The following is a 22,907-nucleotide window of genomic DNA, read 5'->3' on the forward strand; positions in this document are numbered from 1 at the left end:
CCTCATGTCGAGGTGACCACATCAGGAGTGTCAGAACCATTTCTGCTGGATACTGGTGCTACAAAAAGTTCTATTATGCACTCAAAACATCCTGGCGCACCTTTGTCTGGCGAAATGAATGTTTCAGTGGGTTTTTCCGGCGCCCCCGTTATGAACCTGATCTCTAGTCCTATGCCCCTTTCTGTGGGCCCATGCGAATTAGAAGCACCCCTCATTCTTACGACAGGTTGTGGCGAAAACTTGTTAGGTTTGGATTTGTTAAAGAGATTATATGCGACTTTGTACTGTTCTCCTTCGGGAGTACAACTTACCCTTGGTAAGAAAGTGATTTCCCCAATGTGTTTGTCAAAGGAAAATATTCCAACTGAATTGTCATCTCTTCCAGATATACTTTGGGCTACCGGTTCTAATGATGTAGGTCGTTTGGAAATCACACCATATGTCATAACATTGAAAGCCAATGTTAGGTTGCCACGTATTCCCCAATACAAGATCTCTAGCGAATGTGAAAAGGCATTGTTAGCGATCATTTACGATCTGATTGAGAAAGATGTCATTGAAGAGACAACAGGCAACATTTGTAACAGTCCTATTCTGCCTGTCTTAAAGCGTACTGATCCTTCACAGCCCCCTGTGTACAGATTTGTGATTGATCTCAGAGAAGTGAATAAGATCGTTGTACCACAGTTTCCAGTTGTCCCTGACATTACTGCATTATTGACCATGGGTCCGGCTTCAGCCACTTGGTTTTCGGTGATTGACCTGAAGAACACTTTCTTCAGCATCCCGATTGCCGAGGAGAGCAGAGATATTTTCGGCTTCAATTTAGGAGGACGAAGCTTCCGCTTCAAACGCGCTCCTCAAGGCTACTGCGAAAGTCCATCAATATTCAGTCAAGCTCTGAAAACACAACTTGATACGATTGTTCTACCTGATAGTGCGACTCTGATTCAGTATGTAGACGATCTACTGATCGCTGCAGATACTGAAGAAATTTGCAAGCAAGCCACACTGTCGTTGTTGCGTCATTTATGTGACATGAAGCATAAAGTCTCTCTTTCAAAATTACAATTTTGACGACAAGAAGTGACCTACCTAGGTCACATCTTATCGAAGGAGGGAAGGAGACTGACCCCAGAAAGAATACAGGCAATCGCAAGATTGAGTGCCCCAAGGACACAGAGAGAAGTTCGGGCTTTCTTGGGCATTACATCGTACTGTAGACCATGGATACCGAATTTCTCCCTATTGGCCAAACCTTTGCTGGCACTACTCTGCAAAGACACACCCAATCCTATGCCTTGGTCTGAAGATTGTCAGACAAGTTTCCATGAGTTGCGTGATGCATTATGTTTGGCTCCTGTGTTGGGCAACCCCGACTACAGTAAGCCTTTTACATTATATGTCCATGAGAAGGAAGGTTGCGCATTATCAGTACTGACACAATACCTTGGGGACAAACAGCGCCCATGTGCGTATTTCTCAGCGACTCTAGATCCTGTAGCTAAGGCATTACCAAGTTGTTTGAGGGCCACTGCTGCAGCAGCTGTCTGCATTCGACAGTCTGCTGGGTTAGTCATGAATAATACTCTGATCGTTATGGTCCCACATGCAGTAGACATTTTACTAAACAGAACGAAGACGCAGCATTTAACTAGTGCTCGACTGTCCAGCTATGAACTGACCCTATTAGCGAGTCACATTCATATAAAGAGGTGTGATACACTCAACCCCGCTACGTTACTACCCATCCCGGCAGAGACAGACGAGGTTGAAAAACATGATTGCTGCTTTAGGACAGAGGAAGAGACAAAAGGGAGAGTAGACCTGCAGGACACACCCCTTCCTGAATGTAATGATAAATTATGGGTTGATGGTTCATGCTTCAAGTTGCCAAATGGTGATACGACTGCAGCATATGCTGTGACGACATTACACACGATTGTAGAGACAGCTCGCATCCCCCACAATTCCGCGCAAGCAGCAGAGTTAGTTGCACTCACAAGAGCATGTGTGTTGGCAAAAGGAAAGCGAGTGAATGTGTATACAGATAGCCAATACGCCTTTGGCGTAGCCCACAGTTTTGGAAGATTGTGGCGTGAACGTGGGTTCCTGACATCACACGGTGCAAAAATCCAACATGGTCAGCTGGTGAACGACCTTCTCGAGTCACTGACCTTGCCCCTACAAGTTGCGATTGTGAAATGCAGTGCACACAGAAAGATTCAAGATGATGTTGGTCGCGGGAATGCATTTGCAGACGAAGTTGCGAAAGAGACTGCAAGGAACACAATGAGTCGGATGTATGTTGTAGGTCCTGCAAGACGGATTACTGATGTGGGTATGTGTGAGGACACTATTGAAAGTGTGAAGTCCATACAAGCTGATGCCACTGAGAAAGAGGTGAATGAATGGAGAGAAAGCAAGGGTAGATTGGACGCGAATGGTTGTTGGGTCGAATTGTCAGAGCACCAACGATGGCTGTTAACCCGACGCATATGTACTCGCAGTGGTGACAATGGCCCATGGAATGGCGCACATCAGTGTGAAAGGAATCTGTAAACTGTTGGCCCCAGTATGGCAGAATAGCGGTATCCCAAATTGTGCAGAGAATTTGGTCAGCAATTGTATGGTGTGTTTGAAGTACAATCCCTGTAGGGGAACCCCAACTCCAGCTGGTCATTTTGCACCTCCAGCGTATCCGTTTGAGGTCTTGCAGCTCGATTTCATTCACATGGAAAGGTGCAACAATCTGAAATATGTGCTTGTTGTTTGCGCCTTCTCCAGGTGGGTGGAAGCGTATCCCCTTAAGGACAACACTGCCTAGTCAACTGCCAAAGCCCTTGTCAAGGAATTTTTCCCTAGATTCGGTATGCCTAGAATTGTCTGGAGTGATAACGGAAGTGAATTCGTTGGGACGAGTGATGAAGAGTGTGCGAGTGTCTAGGCATACACCAGAAATTTCACGCTGCAAATCACCCCCAATCAGCTGGATTAGTAGAGTGCTATAACGGCACGTTAAAGTTAAAATTGGCCAAGATCCAAGCCAGCACAGGTCTTAAGTGGCCAGACGCCTTGCCTTTAGCACTCCTATCGACCAGAATGACTGTCCATTCCAGATTAGGACTTAGCCCCCATGAGATCGTATTTGGCCGCCCAGCCAACATCTGGGGTGTGCCAAGGCCCAGGAGACTCAGTGAAATAGAGCACCCTGTACTGCTTGACTATTTACACGAATTGACAACTAAATTACGTGTTTTACACCAACAGGTTCACAGTTCCTCTCCGCCAGCCTCTGATGATCCAGGTCACTCCATTGAACCCAGCACCTGGGTTTTGGTGCGGAATTTTCAGCGCACAAACAACGAGCAGCCCAGGTGGACCGGACCGTACCTTGTCCTTCTTTCCACAAGATCAGCCGTTCGGGTGGAAGGAAAAAAGAACTGGATCCACGGGACCCACTGTAAACGGGTCCCTCTGCCCCTTCCATATGACCGGTGGGTCCAGGACGGAATCGCTGACTCTGAGACCGAATCTGTACCTCGCTTTGCACTCTTCAGCGATGCACGACTGAAAGGAACTGGTACGGAAAAGGAGAGTGATCGTATTTTGCAAGGATTTGTGCCACCGTCAATGCAGTTTGACACTACCGAACGTGAAACATTGTTTGAAGACCACACTGTACCTGGGAAACAACGATACAATCTGAGGTCAAGAACAAGAGACTAATGGAAACAAATTACTACGATTCTCTCTTCTCCTAAGAACTATTTTTGATTTTACAGCTCTCTCGCCCAGGGAACTAGCTCATTTTTGATTTTCGAACCGCCATCCGGTTCTGCTGCTAGGGTCGCGGTTGATAGTCTGAGGAGTGCAGCTGGGGACGCCTAGGTCAACGGTTCTGGTCGGTCTGAGGGAATTACCCCGGACTGAACAGAGCGCACTCCTTGGCAGAATCAAACTCTCACCGCGGGCAGCAACTAGAGGATGGAGTTTCCGAGGGTAGAGAGACCTGCTAGACCCACGAACTTTAAAAAGCAAATATGCACTGTGATGACCAGAAAGAGATTCTTGATAGTATGTATTCTACTGTTGTGCAGCATAACAATGTTCTTGATTAGCTACACTCTATCCACGTTCCAAGTTACCTTTGTAAATAACACTCAGCCCACACCTCCTCCTACTGTTCCTACACACTCCTTTCACCCTTTGCCTGAACACGAGTCCGCCAGAAGACTAGAATTTGTAAATAACTCATTCATCCAGCTCCTACATCAGCACCAGTCTATAATGAACACATCGAACTGTTGGATATGTGGACTCATGCCCCACACAACAGATAAGGGCATCCCATACTTCATCCTGCCATTCAGTTATTATGGTTCTCTGTGGGCTTTCCAGACCATGTTCCTGTTCGCCCTAGAACCATACCCGCCCCGTTCCACAGAGAGCGATTCCAGCAACAAGGCACTAGTGGCAGGAATAAGAAATATGAGCAGGGATATTGACACGTATCAAACGATTCCTAAAGACGAACTCACTCCATACAGTCGTTGGAACGTAACTAAATATGGGGTTTCCTTGAGTAAAAGCCAAAAAGCAAAGAAATCCTCCCCAGTTTGGATAGTACCCCACCGAGGTCACCTATGTCTGCAAGGTATTGGCAGGGATCCCAAAGCACAGTTGGTGAAGAGCGTATGCACGGAAACGTATGTGTTCGTATCCCGAACTTCCCCTCCATTCCTAGCGGCTAAGGGTACATACTCCATCTGCCATGACAAAGCATACACATGGTTGTCCCCTGACTTCTCGGGCACATGTTTTATCTCGTTTCTGCTGCCACCCACCTACACGGCCGGGGCAGATTACCACCGGACAAGGACAGTTAGGGGTGTCGTGAGTCAAGACGGCACCGTGGGTCAAGAGTTTGGAGACTTCGCAAAGGGTTTTCTGCCATTTTGGGGGCCTTTGGTGAACAGCAGGAATATTCGCCAGTTAACGAGGATAGTTGAGTCCGCCGTGACCGAAACGGCTGGTGCCCTTGGCAACTTGACGGCTGAACTTCAGTCGGATCGACTTATGACCCTTCAGAACAGGGTTGCCCTAGATGTCATACTTGCAGACCGTGGTGGTGTATGTAGAGTGATCCAATCCAGTTGCTGCATTTACATCCCTGATAACGCTCCGACAGTGTACCAGGCCATCTCCAAACTACACGAAATCTGATTCCCTTCACGTGGAGAAAGGGAATTGGTCCTTGCTATGGTGGTTCTGGGAACTGTTATCTGGCTGGGGATGGAAGACTCTGATCTTCATTGGGATGATCTTAGCCGTTCTGTTTATGCTCTGCCTGTTTGTGCAGTGCGCTCCTGCAATATGTGGCCTCTGTGCTACTTCATGTGTAAGGAAGCCTGTGTCAAGGGACGAATTAAGCAACAGAATGATGCTACAGCAGCATCTCCATGAATTCATTAATACAGATTTGGATTCAGATTAGCATGAGTTATTGCCTAATATGAGGGCAAAAGGAGGGTCTGTGGTTCTGAAATTCTGGACCCTGCTGTAATACCGGTACCGAGGTCCAACACTCGTGTCACAAAATGTCGTCGTACCATGACGAATTTGGTATAGGCAGACCGGTAATGATTAGGACATTATCCCTGTGCATTCGCGTCATGATTGAGCGATGCTAAATCATGGTTTCCGTTCCGAACCCTCGGACTCCATTTTGTGAACGGCATCCATCTTATGACTTGCCCTCATATAAGTCAATTGATTGAGGCCGAGCTTGATCTGAAAGGACACGTCCACCTTAGCTGACTTCCCCATGACCTGGCCAAACTGACTCCACTGCCTCCAGCCAAACCTGTTTGGGCAGCTCCTCGCCCAGTGGCCGAATAAGATAGCATCAATGCATAACATGCCATAAAACCATTCACTACATACAGACCATGTTTTCTACACACATACACCTGTCCACGTTCCTTGTTTATGGCCAGTTTTACGACGAGGAGGTGCCCTGTTTTATTGGGGTTTTGTCGATATCTGATGGTAATTCTGCGCCGAGCTGGGTCATCCATCACGATCCAAACATCTAAAATATGTGTTGACCAGTATGACTTCGCTCTTTGTATTATTGTAGAAATATGTGTATAGCCATATCATAAACTCAAGAATTCTTGCCTGCAGCTGTTATTTCTGTATAAAGAGGGAAGGCTGGTTCGTTTTTACAGAACAGTCTCCTGAGAACTTACAGCCCATGCTGTTGTAATTCTAGGACACATGTTACTTGGTTGCAACCAATAAAACTCGATCTCTGACTTCACCTAGAAGACTCTGTGTTTCTGTGGTCCGGAACAGGGAGAACTCAGAGGTCTTCGGGTGTTATCCCCTGACACCACCGGGTTCCTAAAAACCCGGCACCTCAACAGGTTCTTAGTTCTTGCGCCTAGAGGGCTCGCTCCCGCCAGACAGAGTGCAGAGCTTAGTTCTAGCGCCTAGAGGGCCCTCTCCTGCGCTATGCTGTCTAAAACTTGAAGTGCGGTATAGTCCCAACACCGCGCTTCACGTTTTGTTCACTTCCACCCCAACATCTTTTCACATTTATATTGCACCTCCTAAACGCAATTTTGAGCAATGACCCACTTTTTAGGTAAAGTAAGCCTGGTCTCCAGCTTACACATTGTTTAGCTGCTAGTCAAACATTACCGGCTTGTTTCGAAATATATACGGCACGTGCATTTTTAAAATAGTCAAGAGGCGCAATGTAATTGCAAAAAAACATGCGCTTTCTTTATTTTGAAACAACAAGCCGGGAATACCTCCTAAACAGAATTCTGTGGCATGACGTACTGTTTCAGGAAAGTCAGCCTGCTCTCCAGCCATGTTTCGTTGTTAGTTAAACATTACTGTGTTATTGTTTTAAAATATATACAGAGCGTGCATTTTACAATTGTGTCTAGGAAGTGCAATGTAAGGTGCAAATTGCACAAGCTCTATATATTTTGAAACAACATGGCGGGAATGTTCGGTCTTTGCTTTACACATCTAGGAAACTGGCAACTTGCGCCACTGGGGGGGGTGAGGGGGGTGGGAGGGCACAAGGCAGACAGAGCCACCCTCCTTGGTGAATGCCTTGTAAATTGCACGTGTGAGCAGTAAAGAGACCGGAGGCGCCAGGAGAGCACCAAACACACAGACATGCTCCTTAATTAATGTTTCCCCCCAGAGGACAATCATTTAACGTTTAACTCCGAACATTTTGCTTCGTCAATTTTTTTTTTAAAAGGGTCTGAATTGTTCTCCATTATATAAAGCACACACTGCTGCAATCACACTCTCCATGTATGTTTTGGAAATGTTGTTATGGCACTTAATGTCTTTATTTCACTTGTTTAGGAAGCCAGTTTTATAAGCCCAGTGCCCATTTTGCCAGTAATATGTAACACTCCTATTTGCATACATGTTTCAGCATTATCCACAATTATAAAAACTTTTAATATTGCTCTGGCCAGTAAACAGTGCCATGCTGAGATGCAAATGTTTCTGCTTACTCTTAATGGCTTCTTTTTAATTCCGCAACTTATGTACATTTGGCTATAGAATGCGAAGAAGTATTTTTCGCAAATGCTCAATTTAAAGCAACATTTTTATCAAGAGAATACATTCACGAAATGGATGTGTGCGATTTTGTTGGTGTTTTTGTTCTGTTTTAACCTCTGCCTTACACCTATGACCCCATATTGACAAATTACTGCACCCTTGAGTTTTGAAGGATTCCTTTTATGTCTATAGTCCTTTAATCTTCTAATCTCTAGTTGGTGACTGCTTGTGCAGGGTGCACTTTTGAACACTGTTGATTTTCATGTGTCATGCATTTTGTGGATGTGATTTGTAAGATTCAGGTTTATTATATTGAACAGGGTGTGTCTCCTACTAAGGGTGTTTTTGCCCTGACTCTGTCTGACTCTGCCTGTCACTCTGTATCACTGACTCTGCCTATCACTCTGTCTGAATGACGGTCTGTCACTGTGTCTGACTGAGTCGGTCTGACTGAGTCTGACTGACTGTTTGACTAACTCTATCTGTATGACTAACTTGGTCTGTCTAACTGACTCTGTCTGTCTAACTAACTGTGAATCTGTCAAATGACTCTATCAAAATGACTGACTCTGTTTATCTGAATCTGTCTCTCTGTATTCCTCTGTCTGGCAATGTATATGACTATATATGTTAGACTGTCTGTCTGTCTTACTCTGTCTGACTATACCTAAGTCTATCTGTCTCACTCGGTCTGTCTGTCTGTCTAACACTGTCTAACTCTATCTGACACTGTCTAACTGTAACACTGTCTGTATGTAGTAAGTGTTATGCTATCTATCTATCGCCCTCACTCAATCACCCTCACTCTATCTATCTATCGCCCCTCACTCTATCTATCTATCTATCTGACCCAACGTCATCAGGCTGTCAGACTATCCCAGTTCTCTGCTTCCCAGGTCAAACTTACCTGTGGTGTCCCACAAGGTTCTTCCCTATCCCCCCTCCTCTTTAACTTGTATCTTTCCCCACTTATCCGTGCCCTCCGACAGTTCAATGTCACAGCGTTCAACTACGCTGATGACATACAACTAATTTTCAACATTGATTCCTCTGCTGATTCCATTTCTACTTTTCAAAATACCCTCTGCTTTATCAGCAATTGGATGAGCTCAAACCATCTGAAGCTCAACCCCGACAAGACCGAGCTGGTTCTTGTCGGGGGCTCTTCTAACCCTTGGGACTCCTCCTTCTGGCCGGTCAGCCTCGGCAGTCCACCCCGCCCTGCCAACTGTGCCAAAAGTCTGGGAGTCGTCATCAGCAGCGACCTCTCTATGACGCCCCAGATTAGCGCGGTAGTCTCCTCCAGCCATTTTCAATTAAGGAAAATTAGGAAAAATCTCCCGGCTACTTACTTCCGAGGCCCTTACCCTGGCCTTGCTTGCGCTAGTAATATCGAGGCTCGACTATGCCAACGCGCTCTATGTTGGCATCCCAGCCTACCAACTCAGGCGGCTTCAGCTGATCCAGAATTAGGCTGCCCGCCTGATTCACTCTCTCCCAAGAGATCAACACGTCCGCCCCTCCTAAAAAGCCTTCATTGGCTCCCGGTAGCCGCCCGTTGCAAGTTCAAGCTGGGCTGCATCATTTTCAAATCCCTTGCCGGTCAGGGCCCCCTTTTCATTTCTTCCCTCCTTCAACCCTATGTTCCCCCTCGCACTCTCCGGTCTTCCCAACTGGCCCTGTTATCCACTCCCAGATACAAGAGGAAGAAACACGGCGGGCTTAAGTTCTACTTCCTGGCCCCCACTTTTTGGAATTCCCTCCCTCTGCCTCTCAGACTGTCCACTCCGTACCCCAAATTCAGATCTTCTCTTAAAACTTTTCTTTTTACTGAATCCTACCAATAAACGTCCTCTGTTGCTTCTTCATCTGCTCTCTTCACTATGGCGCCAAGAAACCTAATGGTGTTGGTTGCGCCTTATAAATTTGTTTAACATAACATAACAACATAACATCTATCGCCCTCACTCTATCGCCCTCTATCTATCTATCGCCTTCACTCTATAGATCTATCTATTTAGCTATCTAGCTAGCGCACACTCTATCTATCTATCGCCATCGCTCTATCTAACAATCGCCCTCTTATCTATCTATCTATCTATCTATCTATTGCACTCTATCTATCGCCCTCTAGCTATCTATTGCCGTCACTCTATATACCTATCTATCGCCCAAACTCTATCTATCGCCCTCACTATATCTATCGCACTCACTATATCTATCTGTCTATCTATCGCCATCACTGTATCTATCAATCAACCTCACTCTATTTATCTATCTATCGCCCTCACTCTATTTATCGCCCTCCCTATATCTATCTACCGCCCTCACTCTATCTATCTATCGCACCAACACAACGTCACTCAACAGCACCACAGCATCACTCGTCGCAAACACAACATCACTCAGCGCCAACACAGCATCAAGCTGGGCAACCATTCAAGAACAACTGGTTCAAATATGTTCTTTCAATTTTTCAAGCTATATTACAAATTTCACAAAAAACATGTTAATATTTCACGTCTGTTCTCGGATTTTCGTCACAATAAAATACAATGAACATAATATTCACAAAAGTTCATTAGAACAGTTTATACTACTGCCATTAAACATTACAATAACTTTTATTTAAGTATTAATTATTTACAAAAATTAAAAGACACTGTTATTAGTAATATCAATACATATATGTCACATAAAAACAAAACATTTTGCTTTACAAATGCTATAGGTGTCACATTTGCGAAAGTTAAAACAATTGGCATTATCAATGACAAAGCTATTAATTTCGCTAATTTCAAAACCAGCACATTTAAAAAAAAAATTGTCATTTACAATACCAATAGCTCAAACTCTCCTAATGCGAGACCTATTGCATTGCAAATGCTTGTTTACTTAAGCACTCAACGAGTGCAGGTGTGTTCTAGCTGTCTCACTACTGTGCTTCTGTGCCCCCTCTCCCTTCCACACACTGTTTTGCTCTCTCACCATTGTACTTCTCCCAATCCCATTCCATGTTGTTCTGTTGCTTCTGCTCTCCACCTTCCATGTTGCTTCACCCCCACCTGTACCCTCCTCTCTCGCTGGTTGCTTCTCCTTCTATATGGTGATTGTTTCATCTCTGACCCAGGGCCATGGTATACAACTAGACTTGCATATTCCATTGGGAATTTTCAGAACAAAGCTGGACCAAAATACAGAATCAGTGCTATGAAAACCACCAGTACCTAATCAGGGCCAGACGTTTTCTTCAGTTTCAGGGCACGTAGAGCTTGTTCAGCTTCAAATAGGCAATTTTTTTTTACTCTGGAAAGCAAATCCAAGAAATTTAGGATGTTCAATTTGTAGCCTGTAAGCCGCCTGTTCATGGCGTCCTATGTTAAATAATAGCCCTTGCTGCTGTTTACCAGGGGGCTGCTGGCAGGACAATGCGAAACGAGCCTCGAGGAGCTCTACCACAACGTACCTCATACCATGAACAACAGCTGCACAGAGGTTTCCCTTTAAGAAAAAGGCCTTAATTTCAAAATAAATTGTATTAAAAACCAATGCACCTCAGGTGTCATATTCAGCACTACTTTAAGAATCCCTTTTCCTTCAAAAATGCTAATAAAAACAAATGGGTTCAACTACAGGGAAGGCGGAGGACGTCCCTAAAACCTTTACATTGGTTGTAATTCAGTTGTCCTTCAAGGGGTTGCATTAACGCTGGCTTGATCCTTTTTTCTGTCCGTAAAAACAAAAATATAAATGTAACTAGTTAGTACAATTAATACGTGTTGGATTGAATAATTCCACTTAATTGTATCCTCATTCTGATGTAGCATCATAGATAGAAAATTTAGACAACATAATAATTAGGTTTTTTATAGCATGAAATACCATTTCTAAGCTCTGTAACCAGCAGATGCTACCCATTTAATGGTAATGGATTTTCTGACCACAGGAGGATGGAAGGCTGACTGTGGCTTGTTGGAATTCAATATTTTGACCTTCTGACCACCTGTTTGCCAGCAGTGAGTATTCAACTCAGACATTTTTTCAGGTCAAACCCCACATCTTCTTTTTTAGTTGTTACCAGCTACCCGTCACTCCACCACTGTGGTGGGGATGGACATTATGGTAAGTCTCAAGGACTACATTTCATGAAGAGTGTGCGGCTCTAACTTGTAGGATGATGCAAAAGTGCCATCCATGTCTCAAAGCCCCACATGCATATTTGTTTCTGTCCACCCACCCATTACGGCATCTGTGCCGCCCTCAGTCGCACTCAGAGTGTACTGTTTGGTCCCTGACGAAATATTTGTTCACTAAATTCTGGGGATAAATCCATCTACTTGGCTGACTTTTCTACATCACAGAGAACGTCTACAAAAGCAAGTGCAAGAGTGCTTACTGGGTGAGAAAGAGAAGGAGCATCTACTTGTTTTATATGGGTTTAGCGGCCGGAGTTTCTCCACAGCGCAACCTATTTACTCTATTCGGGGGAAAAAAAATAATCTGAAACGTATGTCGGGAAAAAAAATAATAATCTGATACGTATGTATTTACACTACAGTTACTGATTTGGATTTTCATTCTGCATGAGTCCGTGTGTGCCAGATACAGTGCTCATGGAAACCTACGGCTTCCTTTAGATTTCTTGATTTTTGTAAATCCTATGACATTTTCAAATCTTCCCCATACAAGGGAGGACATCTACGACGAGTGGTTTTCAGAGTTTTACAACCGTTTCAGAATCCACAGTTCCTATTTTATTTGTAATCCTCCTTGCAGGTAAACGTTTGGGTCGGAAGACGTTCAAAACATCACTTCTACTTTGCTGTTTACGAATTTGTAAAAGACTTTTTGAATATAAACTTTGCATACTGCCTTATCAGTAGAAATGTAGTGATGCACTTTTAAAAATTTAATTTTCTGCTTACCAAAACTGTTCATGTGTAGTTTTTTTAGGTCGCCTATAAGAATGAAAACTTGAATGTCGTTGCATGTAATTACTTTACTAGCCTGTGGTTTGTTTTAGAACTACCGATTTCAACCCTGCCTCTTATCAAATCGAAGTAAAAAAAAAATCGACAACATTGCTGTGAAAAAAATGTGTGTAATCCGCATTGTTTTTTACCACGACCATATTCATATTTCATGAAGTATGACCTAGTTATGTGTGTGCTGATCTCATTTGATGTGTACATAGTAATAGTACTTTTCTCACCAGATCATATTAGTTGTAAACCTTTCAGCCAAAGTTCTGAAACTGGTCTTTTTAAGTAACCATTTTCCCTTCTTCCTTTGTGTTATCAGGAATAGATTTACTAAGTGGCATAATTCCAGTGCTGTGTCACAAATATCCAGATTTGAATTTCTTAATAGGAGGAGAAGGGCCAAAGCGAATTGTTTTGGAGGAGGTGCGAGAAAGGTATCAACTTCATGACAGGTAAGTGACTCATTCTGTGGTTTAAAAATTACTTCATTTGAATTTCTGAACAAATACAGCATAGTTTATTTACAGAGGTTGATAACTAAATGCAAATAGACAATTTTGTTTGTCGCGTGTGCTATCTACTTCGACATGACTTAACTAGATAACCATGTTTATTAAGATAAATTTACACAGCCAAGTTTAGACACACCCAAGTGCAGTTCGTACTGTTTTGTTGAGGTTGACAGCTATGTTTTTAATCCTCCAATTTAGGTGAGGAAAAAATCAAGTAACTCGTGATGTCATTTTAAAACCAGCATTTACAATGCAATGGTCTCGGCATTGTTAAAGTTAAAGCTATTGGCATTGCTCATGACATTATTTATATTTATGTTTTTGTTTTTGGAAACATATAAATAAATGGCATTGTCATTTACAATGCCAATAGCTTATTATCTCGCAAATGCGAGACCTATTGCATTTGTACCCACGCAGAGAGCCACACACACAAAGCCACCCACCCACACACACACAGAGCCACCCACACAGAGCCACCCACACAGAGCCACCCACACAGAGCCACCCACACAGAGGCATCCACACAGAGCCACCCACACGGAACTACACACAGAGCCACCCACTGAGCCACCTTCACACATACCCACCTACACACAGAGCCACCCTCACATAGACCTACCGACAAAAAAAACTACCCACACAGAGCCACACACACACAGAGCCCAACACACACACAGAGCCCAACACACACACAGAGCCCAACACACACACAGAGCCCAACACACACACAGAGCCCAACACACACACAGAGCCCAACACACACACAGAGCCCAACACACACACAGAGCCCAACACACACACAGAGCCCAACACACACACAGAGCCCAACACACACACAGAGCCCAACACACACACAGAGCCCAACACACACACAGAGCCCAACACACACACAGAGCCCAACACACACACAGAGCCCAACACACACACAGAGCCCAACACACACACAGAGCCCAACACACACACAGAGCCCAACACACACACAGAGCCCAACACACACACAGAGCCCAACACACACACACAGAGCCCAACACACACACAGAGCCCAAGACACACACAGAGCCCAAGACACACACAGAGCCCAAGACACACACAGAGCCCAAGACACACACAGAGCCCAAGACACACACCGAGCCCAAGACACACACCGAGCCCAAGACACACACCGAGCCCAACACACACACAGAGCCCAACACACACACAGAGCCCAACACACACACAGAGCCCAACACACACACAGAGCCCAACACACACACACAGAGCCCAACACACACACACAGAGCCCAACACACACACACAGAGCCCAACACACACACACAGAGCCCAACACACACACACACACAGAGCCCAACACACACACACACAGAGCCCAACACACACACACACAGAGCCCAACACACACACAGAGCCCAACACACACACACAGAGCCCTACACACACACACACAGAGCCCTACACACACACACACAGCCCAACACACACACACACACAGCCCAACACACACACAGCCCAACACACACAAGACACACACAGAGCCCAAGACACACACAGAGCCCAAGACACACACAGAGCCCAAGACACACACAGAGCCCAAGACACACACAGAGCCCAAGACACACACAGAGCCCAAGACACACACAGAGCCCAAGACACACACAGAGCCCAAGACACACACAGAGCCCAAGACACACACAGAGCCCAAGACACACACAGAGCCCAAGACACACACAGAGCCCAAGACACACACCGAGCCCAAGACACACACCGAGCCCAAGACACACACAGAGCCCCACACACAGCCCCCCCATTCCACACACAGAGCCCCGCACACACACACATAGAGCCCCGAACACACACACACAGAGCCCCAAACACACACACACAGAGCCCCAAACACACACACACAGAGCCCCGAACACACACACACAGAGCCCCGAACACACACACACAGAGCCCCGAACACACACACACACAGAGCCCTACACACACACACACAGAGCCCTACACACACACACACAGCCCAACACACACACACACACAGCCCAACACACACACAGCCCAACACACACAAGACACACACAGAGCCCAAGACACACACAGAGCCCAAGACACACACAGAGCCCAAGACACACACAGAGCCCAAGACACACACAGAGCCCAAGACACACACAGAGCCCAAGACACACACAGAGCCCAAGACACACACAGAGCCCAAGACACACACAGAGCCCAAGACACACACAGAGCCCAAGACACACACAGAGCCCAAGACACACACAGAGCCCAAGACACACACAGAGCCCAAGACACACACAGAGCCCAAGACACACACAGAGCCCAAGACACACACAGAGCCCAAGACACACACAGAGCCCAAGACACACACCGAGCCCAAGACACACACCGAGCCCAAGACACACACAGAGCCCCACACACAGCCCCCCCATTCCACACACAGAGCCCCGCACACACACACATAGAGCCCCGAACACACACACACAGAGCCCCAAACACACACACACAGAGCCCCAAACACACACACACAGAGCCCCAAACACACACACACAGAGCCCCGAACACACACACACAGAGCCCCGAACACACACACACAGAGCCCCGAACACACACACACAGAGCCCCGAACACACTCACAGACAGTCCTGATAATGGCTCTGGAAGTGATGCTTAAAGTCTATAGATTCGTACCTTGGCAGACGCTGGCTGTCCAGAGCGAACAAGCATTCATTCAATCCTCTTTTGGGTATCTGATTGTCAGTACCATGCCTGAAGACCTGAGACTGACACAGCTTTCCAAGACTAGGGCTGCAAAAGTTTGTGAAGTCCAAAAAGTAATACATTTGCACCCATTCAATGAATACTTCTATGGGCCCAAGAATCAGAAAACAGAAGTCAGTATGGGGAGGGTACTGAAATTACAAGGGTAACCAACTTCTCATATCCGGGGCTCCTGTTTGATAAAAGGGGCACTTGGGTCCATCAAAGAAATGCAAAGAGAAATGGCAAGTCAAGAGCTGCAGTTGCAATTCTGGACTTTGCCAAAACGTTGGCGGCACAACCTTTTCAAGCCATGCTGAAGGTCTACAGGGCAAAATGGGTTGCCGTCGCCTGTTATGGGTCTGATATCAGTGGATAGAAGGATTGGGGAGACCTCCAAATAGTGGAGAATACGTTTTTGTGTAATCTGCTCAGTCTCTCAATCTGTACTCCCCTATATTACCCATCAGGAACTGGGGGTAGGGTATATTTCTGATCTGGTGGTTTTGGTTCCACTACTGCACAGGATCAGGATGTGATCACCCTTGAAGTAGAGCTAAATCAGAAAATAGCCAATGATTGCTTGAGCTTGAAGAGGGTGAATAGTATTCCCTGGCTCCTCTATATCAAGATTGTAGAAGAGAAAGAGGGCACCCTATGTTTGTGTCCCCAAACGATCTTGCCAGGCGAGATCTGATCTGGACCTGCAAATATATTTGTCTAGTGTGTGTGTGTGGAGAGAGAACCTCTTATGAGCTTATATTTTACTAAAAAGTGCCTGTCAGTAGAGCCTTATCTAATCATAACTACAATCCTTTATTATTGCTTCCTACCAACAAGGTTTACATTACATTTCCTACATTTTTTGCGCGCAGAACCACAAGGGTGGCATAAGGTGGCGGGATTGGGATCTTGTTCGTGCGATACATTTTCTACTAAGGACACAATGCATTTTCTGCTGTTGTGTGATCATTATTGCTCTCTCGGTCAATGTTTTATAGTAACATTACTAAAAGACAAAGGGTTTTTTTGCAAGCAAGGCCGTCACTAATTTATATATAAATGTTAACCAGCCTCCTGGAATGTTTCAGTGTTGCTAATTTTTTTTAGTTGCTCCGGTCAGAAAAATGTGCAGTTAAAAAAAAATATATATATAAAAAAATAATGAAATCGGTATCATGCAAGTTCCGTTTTTATTATTTGTATGTTCTGTTTTACTGGTGAGATTTTAATGTGTTTATTATGTCTGTATTTTGGTTTTATTGTGTGTACTTTTATGGTTTGATTCAAGTGAAATAAGTATTTTTATGATTAAGAAATACTTCTATAGGCACAGATTTACTACTTTATTGGTAAACCAGTCCCTATGTATACGCTCAAGTTCCTGATCCAAAAAGTGAAGTAAAAAACGCATCAAAATGTGAACAAGAAAAAACAAAACACAAAAGGAAGAAATAGGTGTCACGGTTTTTGCATGTGAACAAGAAAAAACAAAACACAGAAGGAAGAAATAGATGTCCCGTTTTTTTGCATACAAAGCTGATATTCAGATTCAAGAGTATTAAGAGGCTGCGACAGTGCTGCCTACTTCAGTGCAGTTCTGTATCTCGAGCTCTAGCACTATTTCAGCTTGTGGCAGCGCACCAAAACCTTGGGCTCCTTGCATCAATTAAGTCGCCCACTGTTACCACAGACATGGCTATATGCAATCAGTCTGACCCTGTGCCTCATGGGAACAGTCCAGCCCGAACTGCCAAGCCATGTCTTCCTTTTGTACCGCTTTTGGCTGCCACAAGTGTGGCAGGGTATGCTCGGACGTGAGTCCCTTGCTCACTTTGCCACTGGATTCAAGCAAGCTGGGCTGAAGACGGCTGGAATGCCAGAAACCGGTCCTCAGAAGCTTGTTTCCGGTCCAGGGAAGACATGGCTTGGCAGTTCGGGCTGGACTGTTCCCATGAGGCACAGGGTCAGACTGATTTGCATATAGCCATGTCTGAACTGGGGTGGCAGAGTGGGCTAAAGAACGGTGATGGATTAAACCCAGATCTTTTGACTGGGTGTGAGTGTTTGATTGATTCAGATGCTCCGTCCATCACCACCCCCTTGAAGAGGCTGCGACAGTGCTGCCTACTTCAGTGCGGTTCTGTATCTCGAGCCCTAGCACTATTTCAGCTTGTGGCAGCGCACCAAAACCTTGGGCTCCTTACATCAATTAAGTCGCCCACTGTTACCACAAAGGGTGATTGCAGGAAGGATGCTGGATTGCACATCAGGCAGTGGGCGCGCGCGGAAGAAGCGAATTGGCAATAAAATGCACAGCATCAACTAATGGTAAACATTCACATTTGGCACAAGTGGATAAACATGTCGCACTCCCGTTCTATCTGCAATTCTTCTTAATGATTATTCAATACTGGCTGATGTGAACCTGGCTTACATGGACAACCACCACACAGAGTGCTAAATACTGACCAGGATAAAAACAAATCAGCGTGCAGCAAGACAGATGGCATAATTCAGCCTGGAAATGAACTGCACACTGCAGATTAACTAACGTCTTGCATGAGTATTGCTTTTGGAAAATGGAAATAAAATAATTACATCTGCAAATTATAGACTGTATGCAATCGATGTGTGGGAGGGTATACTCAGACGTGAGTCCCTTGCTCATTTCACCATCAGGATTCAAGCAAGCCGGGCCGACGACGGCTGAAATGCCAGAAACCGGTCCGCGGAAGCTTGTTTCCTTCCCAGTATAAGAATTGGCTTGGTAGTTTGGTTTGCCCTGTTCCCATCATGCACTGGGACAGGAACAGACTAATTTGCATGTAGCCAGGTTCTGAGCTGGGATGGTGCAGTGAGCTAAAAAATGGTGATGGATCAAGCCCTGATCTCTTGACTGGGTAGGAGTATTCTGCATCATTCAGAAACTCTGTCCATCACCACACCCTTTTCCAAAATCGATTTTGTCCACACTAAGTGTGGGAGGGTATACTCAGACGTGAGTCCCCTGCTCATTGCACCATCAGGATTCAAGCAAGCCGGGCCGACGACGGCTGAAATGCCAGAAACCGGTCCCCGGAGGCTTGTTTCCTTCCCAGTATAAGAATTGGCTTGGTAGTTTGGTTTGCCCTGTTCCCATCATGCACTGGGACAGGAACAGACTAATTTGCATGTAGCCAGGTTCTGAGCTGGGATGGTGCAGTGAGCTAAAAAAACGGTGATGGATCAAGCCCTGATCTCTTGACTGGGTAGGAGTATTCTGCATCATTCAGAAAATCTGTCCATCACCACCCCCTTTTCCAAAATTCAATCAATGAGTTTACATAAGAGCAAACCACAATCATGTGACATCCTTCATACAAGAAAATATGAATATAATAAAGCTCGAAAATTCCTACATATTTCGGTTATTCTCTGTCTGAAAGGCTAATGGCGAGGCAGAGGCCCGAGAGAATGACTCTGTAACGTCATAGAACTCCATGGCAATTCCAAGGCAACGTTCTCGAACTCCAAATGTTAGATATAAAACTGAGGGTACTCTATGCCTTTTAATACAAGGTGTCCTGTCTCCGACTCCCCACAATGTAAACATATCAGTGTGCTCCCTGTTTTACCTGCTAGAAAAGCTGCCTTCCAAGCGGACACTATGGGGTCGATTTATAAATGGGTTCGGTATAACTGTGAGATGGGGGTCACCGGCACTCAATTTCTGACCAGTTTTTCTCGTGCTGCGGCCGTCACATTGCTCTGTGCGTCACTCACTCATTTATCTCAATTGCCACAACTGTGAACACATTGTTTGGTGCTAAGGGCTGTATTTGGGTGTTATATCAATACCTGGCCGACCTTCTTCAGGGCATATCACACCACTGGAGCTGGGCTTCAATTTCGTGCTGATTACAGACTGCTTGTGATGTCATGACCAGGCGCATTAGGAAACTCTCCGGAGGCACCGGCTCACATTGTGTGCCTTATTATTGGCAACGTTTTGAATATGTATGAAATGGAAAGAGAGTCAGCAGCGCGGCTAAAACTAGTTGAGAGCCCCTCTGACGAAGCCTCGCCATAGTGTACATTTCAGAGCCGCATAGAGGAATCCTGAACATTAAAAGGACGGAACGGCTGGACGAGCCAGACATCACAGGCCCAGCCCGGGACTCGGAGCTGCGCAGATGCTGCAAGCGGACCCAGGGGACAGAGGAAGCGGCGCCCTGGGACTGCGCCAACGAGCGCACCGTGCTCCGTGGCTCACGCCACCGCCTCCGGGCACATGTTGCTATGAGAGCAGAGCTGCTACTGTAATGCGCCTCCACGAGGTGGCCTGCGCTGCCAAATAATTAAAGAAGCCAAGGAAGGCTTAATAAGCGCCACCACGTTTCTCCGAGGCGAAGCAAGAAGGCCTCCGAGAAACAGCGTCATTTTCAAATTCGGGGACGTGGTTTTCTTTCTCTCCTCTTCCCATTCGCTGGAAGGTAAAATTCCAGCCAATGGGAAGAGGAGAGAATGAAAACAAGTGACGCCCCTCTCCTCCAATGGCTGGCCTCCGTTTAGGAAGCCAGCCAATGGAGAAGCGGGGCGGGTTCAAGCCCCCTTGCTAAAAAACATTAAATCTCAGGCTGCGCGAGCACTGCTGCGCAGAGCAATGCTAGTCCGGGACCTAAAAAACAAAGTACGTTGAATATTGTCCACTTGTAGTGTTTTTTTTTTTTTTTTTTGTAAATTGCCCACACTTTATACTTCCTCAAAGGTATGAGGTTTCTGTATTTTAAAGTGCATATAACACAAGTTAAGGAAAAGTACCCCACCTACAACTAGGCAGTACACATTTTACATCTTGGTTTAAGCTGAATGCTCAACCTCATTGTGCTTGCATGTATTAAAGGCTGTTCATGTGCATCAGTATAGTACAGAAAGTGCCACAGCAATGAGCTCAAGGAATACTCCGTTATAGAGTGACTAATTATTTGAGATTCTACTAACTGGGCTAAGCATCTTCAAACTTTGGAGTCAGAATGTGCAATAAATGGTTCAAAGTATTGTTTCCAGGGAGCTTTGTGAGGTGACAGTTTGTCCATATTTGCTGCTTGGTTCTTCTTTTGTTCAAGATATTACTCTGATTGCTGATCTTACTCAAGGAGTGTAACCAGAGTCTTGGAATGAATGGGAGGATCTGAGCCATGGACCTTCCTAATACAAAATCTTAAACCTACTTACTCTTCCTCAAAACAATATGCCATTCATCTAACTTCTCACTGTTGTTTTGATGGCAAGAGTCTCTCACCCACTACATTTCATTTGAATGTTAGGAACTTTGAAGACCTGAAGGTTGTCAGTCCTTTTTTTTTTTTATTTGCTTGTTGGGAACCTGGCCTGGGAGAATGGGTAGGTCAGATAAGAAGGCTACTAAGCTGTATAGGTGGGTAGTGATCCGGAAATGAGAGGTTGAGTTAGTTCATACTGTTCAATTTGAGAATGTTTCTAGGCAGGGTCTGCCCTTTTGTCTGTCACTGATTTTTGCTTCTGGAAGAATGATGGCAGCTTGGTACTGAGATCTCGCACATCATTATGCCCTTATTTTGGATACTCCTGCTTGGAGCCAACTCTACTGCTACCTGCTGTGAGACCCATCACCTTGCACAAATGCTGTACCTTAGGAGCAGTTTGAATATGACATCTTGAAACCTTAGACAGTGGTTCCCAGCTTGTGTGGAAAATTGAATAACTCCTCAAATGTAGTGTGACCGCATCATCCAAACCTGTTTCAGTATAAAGACCACTCAAATGGCAGACCAGCCAACTGGGCTCAGATTGTGGTGTTGCCACAGGTGTCCTGAAGTCCATCCTACTGCTGCTTTACAAATTGGGCTAAGTACACACTTCCTGCTCAGGACTCTGAAGGAGGTGGTGGTGAGCAGTTAAACGCTTCTCAGGAAAGTAGTATGTGGCAAAAGTTCTCACTCGAACAACAGACAAAATAATGCTTTTTTTCCAAGCCTAGTGCTTATCTTTGTTGATTGCGATTCTAACTGCAATCCCCAAGTAAGTGCTTACACCCTCTCTGGTGCCCTCTTCCTGTTGTAGAAATTTCTCCAGTGCCTATGGGACTTCTACTCAAGTATAGTCCTAGACACTGTTGCAGTTCATTGGGTCTCTTCACATGAAGAGTATTTTGTAGCTCAGTAGTTCATACTCCAAATGTTATTGTAAAAGTAGCATTCAAGTATCACAGCTGCAGAACACGATCTGCATATCTAGCTCAGTCTTTTGCATGTGAGGCCCCTTTACATGCTTATGTTGGTGCTGTTGTCTAGTGCTGCCAACTAGTAATAACACTCTACTAATAACCAAATTTCTCACATTTACAGTTTGTAGTTCGCTTACTACTTTTGGTATTCACAAAGCTGAAGTGTAAACTTTATAAATGTAAGTTACAGGTCGCCACCCCGACTAATGCAATTGGCTTACTCTTGTGTGGATAGGTGATGTCCCATCCTAAATCCCTCCCTAAACCACTTTCACCCCTCCCTAATCCCAGCCCCTTTCGCAGTAAGTCTGCCCCTCTTCCCACCTACTCCCCTGTGTCCCACCCACATTTACTACTAAAATGTATACTTTACATGTGCGGAGGCTCTGCAGTCGTGGGAGAGAAGTCCACACACATAAGTATAGGCAAAACATACATTTTGTAGTTTATTTTGTAGTACTAAAAAACTTACTACAAGTACAGTTTGTGAATCTGACCCTATAAATCTGTTTATATTTTCCTGTCCCATTGTGCGACCCCATGAAACCAATGACTATTTTCTTATAAAGGGACATCAGGGAAGATTGATGGTGTATTACAAACCACATAATGTCTGTCAGCTCGCAAAAAAATGCTACATGAGCCAAACATTTCTGTGATTTTGTAATTTTTTGTACCCTTGGCCAACAATAGAACAATGTCAGTAGGTTTGTAGGTGGAAGTCTAGAATGTCCACAAGGTGCTACCTCAGCCAATTTCCATCTAACACCATTAGGAGGAACAATTTGT

At 45.1% G+C, this 22,907-nt stretch overlaps 1 protein-coding gene across 1 annotated transcript in view; it reads left to right on the plus strand.

Moving 5' to 3' along the window:
* Positions 1–22,907, plus strand: part of PIGA (phosphatidylinositol glycan anchor biosynthesis class A) — a 153,746-nt gene that overhangs the window by 53,219 nt on the left and 77,620 nt on the right. The window contains exon 3 of the mRNA XM_086934414.1: positions 12,904–13,036. Coding sequence (XP_086790540.1) covers positions 12,904–13,036 — 133 coding nt within the window. The remainder of the gene's footprint in view (positions 1–12,903; positions 13,037–22,907) is intronic.

The sequence above is a fragment of the Lissotriton vulgaris genome, chromosome 8 (genome assembly GCF_964263255.1).
Source record: "Lissotriton vulgaris chromosome 8, aLisVul1.2, whole genome shotgun sequence".
Taxonomy (NCBI): Eukaryota; Metazoa; Chordata; class Amphibia; order Caudata; family Salamandridae; genus Lissotriton; species Lissotriton vulgaris.